Source organism: Etheostoma cragini, chromosome 22 (genome assembly GCF_013103735.1).
Source record: "Etheostoma cragini isolate CJK2018 chromosome 22, CSU_Ecrag_1.0, whole genome shotgun sequence".
NCBI lineage: Eukaryota > Metazoa > Chordata > Actinopteri > Perciformes > Percidae > Etheostoma > Etheostoma cragini.
The window spans coordinates 642,237-646,289 of record NC_048428.1 but is presented as its reverse complement, the minus strand read 5'-3'; the positions used below and the strand labels follow the sequence as shown (position 1 = coordinate 646,289).

The window sequence follows — 4,053 nt, the reverse complement described above, 5'->3', positions numbered from 1 at the left end:
CCCCCCCCCTCTGCCCTATTAACTCACACTCCCAAGGAAGTGAATGCTGGAGACAGGAGAAGCTCTTGTTTTCTGGCACTAGTCTGATCTTGGTCTTGGTCTTGGTCTTGACTCTTTGTCTCAAATCCATCAAAGTCTTGGTCTTGACACTCTCTGGTCTTTGTGATGACTTGGTCTTGTTTAGGTGGTCTTGACTAGACGTGTGTTGCCGACTTACTCATTACTCATGGCAGCCTGACCTGTCCCTTATCCTTAGGTAGAGAAACTGTTGATGTGTCTTGAAAATGACTAGTCTTGTAATTTATGTGTGAAAGGAAGTGAATTCTCAGAATTCATGTCGGTCCAAAAAGCTGGGAAACAGACAGGAAACATGGGTAGAATATAGCTCCCCAGACTCAGTTACATGCTGAGTCATAGGGAGTTTTCACACATACCCCCTTTGGTTCGGACTTTCTGACTTTTTAGTTTGATCCGAATCAAAATTAAAGGTGTGAAACCTCCCCCGGACCTGATCAAAAGACCAAATTCCAAATTTTGGTCTGATTAAAAAGAGATGGTCTTGGTCCGTGGGGTAGGGTAAGAGAAGTCAGAAGGAAAAAACGGCAAAACAGAGTGGACGGGGAAGCCTGTCTACAAACCCGTCAATGATAGTTATCTGGAGATGCAGCTCATGCATGCGATGATGGCAGGACGTAGTTTTGACACATATAGATCTTTAGTGTGCTTGCATAACTGCAGTGTAAAACCAAAACTTACGGGATCAAATGTAGACAATGCAACTTAAACATGAAGCCTGGTCAAGACCTTGTTCCAGACTTTCAGGTGTGAAAACGCTGATAACCATGAGGTCACCTGGAATGCAATTTGTATACAGTATCTGTATTGATCACATGACTTTTTCACCAGCACCACCGTCATGCAAACTCCTCCTATTTGTTGTACACAAAAACTATCAAGATCTAAAGGGTCTGATTGGGAGACTGAGCCTTACGGTATCTGACCCTGAGAGACACTGATCCAGCGTCGGGATTTGACGAGTTTGGAGTGGGAGCTGCTCCCCCGGCGACCCAACTCCGGATAAGCTGATGAAGCTGGATGGATGGATGGAGTAGGAGCAGACGGGGTAGACCGGGTGCAACACTGTACATATCAGCTCCAAATGAACAAAAGCAGGACTTCATACTGTTTGTGCTTATGAGATGTTTACTCAACACATGTGTGTGTGTGTGTATTCCTGCAGGTGCGTGCCAGTGCCATCGCCCAGGATGCGGACCAAAACTATGACTATGCCAGTAACAGCGCTGTGCTGCATCTGGAGCCAGGAGACGAGATCTACATTAAACTCGACGGAGGCAAAGCGCATGGAGGCAACAACAACAAGTACAGCACCTTCTCCGGATTCATCATCTACGCCGACTAGACAGCAACCCACGCTCAGCCCTTGGCTACTACAGGCCTCAGTCTGCCCTCTGCCAATCAGACGCTCAGACTCCCTCTTTTAAACCAAAACCCAATATCAGCCTTCGTAACCGACATAGTATTTCATTTTTCTGCATCCTGCTAACATCACTCTCCTACGTTGCAAGTGATATTGGACACAAGCATCAGTGAAATGGTTGAATGTTGGGATCAAACCATCTCCTCTCTTCATACCATTACGTCACGCTAAGAGCTGATCTCGTTGTGTTGATGTAGTCCTGTCACTGAGTGATCGAGTGGTAGGTAGAAGATGGGTGTGTTGCATGAGTTAAAGGGGGGGGGGGTGTTGCAGAGATTCACTAAACATGTAGCCTACATGTAGCCTAGTACTGTTATTTGAGTTATAAGTCCAGGATGAGGTGTTTGTAGAGACAGCATTAAGAGGAAGAGTTATCACTCTTAAATGGGATTGGTCGACAAGCTGCCTGTCAACAAATCAAGCTGCCTCTCTAAAGTAAGTAGAAAAGTTACAAATGTGGTAGAAATGCAGCAGCTAGTGTTCAGTTATAAAAACTGACTGTGGAGGACTTTGTGCAATACTTAGTATTAATAAAGCATAATTACTTAGTATAATAAACTATATCTACAGTGATAATTAATTAAAAAGGCCTCAGTCAGCATTTGTGGTTTATTTATTTCTTTTTTGATATTATGTAGATAGCACAGTAAAGCTGGCAACACTTGAAGTGCATTAAGATACACTTTACCATTATAAACCAAATTACCTCTTTTATAGAATAGAATCATTGATAAAATCAATATATAATCAAATAACACTTTTTTTTACCTGATTTGTTTATATTCTCATGTTCTGATTTTGATTTTAATGATCTAATAATGTGATTCCTCATCAGTTGTTTGTAGCAGCACTTCCTTTAAAGTTTTATTCAATGCTTTCATCAATGCAGATATGAGAATTTGAGCCTTATTAACCCATGATGTGTTTTGTCCAGAAAAGAGAAGGGCACTTGATTTATGTGAAGCTTTAGAGAGGAAGAATGTTTGGGAAAAATACATTTGAAAAACAAGATGATGATTTTTTTCTGATCCCTGCTGGGTGGTGTTCAGGGCAACGCTTGGTGCAAGAAGAAAGGATAGGCAGACATGTTAAACTTCATACACGGTTGCAAGAACTGCGTCCAAAGCGAGGGTCTGTCCCAACATCTACACTTCCATACATATCTACTCTGTGGAGCAGGTCTTTCCTCTCAGTGGATCCCTGTTCTGTTCAGACTGAGGATGCACAGACATGTAACGAGCATTCCTGCCACTGGATTTCCACCGCTCGGATCTCCAAGTAGGGCTTGAGCAAAGACAGGGAAGAAGACTGCACGCTGGGAAACATGGATGTTAACAATGTTGGATTTAAAATTCTTGGCTTTGCAAATGTTTTATCAAAAATTAATGCAATCAACACTTGTTTGACCTTAAGGACATAAAATGTGCATTCACTACAGGTAGTGTGTCCCATGTTGGAAATAAGCACATAGTACACTTAATCTATTAACAATTTGATCGTCCTGATTGGACTGATATAGCATAACTGTCAACATACATTTTACAATTTACCATATGTACAATTTGCAAAATATGTCCCCTACTTATACATACAAATAATCTGGTTTAATGTAGAGCAGACGTGAGAGGTTCTAGATGTCTTGGCTTTATATGGCCTTATTAATTGTATTACTTCTCTCAGCTCCTGGATGTGTGTTTTTATGTAATGCTGGATGGTTGATCCTACATATTTGTTCAAACAAAACATCTGAGCCCAACTGTGCCATGCACAGTATTTGCATGATTTTTTTTTATCAAGTGTGTCCAGCTAAGACAGTAGCTTCTTTAAAAAAAAAATCAATGATCAGCTCCTTGGTATGGCTAGGTTTGTTAAGCAGCACCAGATGCTCTCCTCTCGATGTCAAGTCTCACCGTTGTTTGTAATTGGGCCGATGATAGTGGTCTCATTCCTAGTCCATATCGGTGACATTTCCTTTACGTGGTTGGTCCCGGTCTGCCGGATGTCCCTCACCTTTAGCTTTCTTTGTGTTGGCATTCTAAACTGATTGATTCGGGGAACATCCTCTGAGCTAAGACGGACAATCAAACTATATTTTTCTTCTTTTGGGTGAAATTCTCATCACACAATCGCTATTTTAATTCCAGAGCTCGCCTCCCTACGTGCACATGTTCTACCAAAACAGGTTCCTTGTGACTGGCTTAAAGAAATGCCAATGCACCAGAGCACGCTTTTCTTCTCTTCAGAAATACTAGACCTTCCTGTGCAGTGCGGTTGGGGAAGGTCTGGCAAAGCGGGACTGTGTCGTTGGTTAACAGAGTTCTCTCCATGTTGGAGTTGCATTCATGGGCCCTGGGGGGCTCTGGTGTTCAACATTAGAGTGGTGTCTGGCCTCCACTCATTACATACACAACCTCATGCAATGTGACCTGATGCAGTTCGGACTTGTAGTTTTAGTTCAAATCCTTAACCTTTGACCATCAACAGTTACAGAGCTTTTATTTAAACTCAGTTTGGACCGGCCTCTTACCTGTGTTTACCTGTGTTATTGACAGTTG

General features: G+C 42.2%; 1 protein-coding gene across 1 annotated transcript in view; it reads left to right on the top strand.

Moving 5' to 3' along the window:
- The window catches only part of c1ql3a (complement component 1, q subcomponent-like 3a), an 11,352-nt gene extending 9,595 nt beyond the window's left edge, over positions 1-1,757 (top strand). Inside the window, exon 2 of the mRNA XM_034862570.1 lies at positions 1,241-1,757. Within this exon, the coding sequence (XP_034718461.1) occupies positions 1,241-1,420 (180 nt within the window). The 3' untranslated portion in view covers positions 1,421-1,757. The remainder of the gene's footprint in view (positions 1-1,240) is intronic.
- Positions 1,758-4,053: the final 2,296 nt, after the last annotated feature.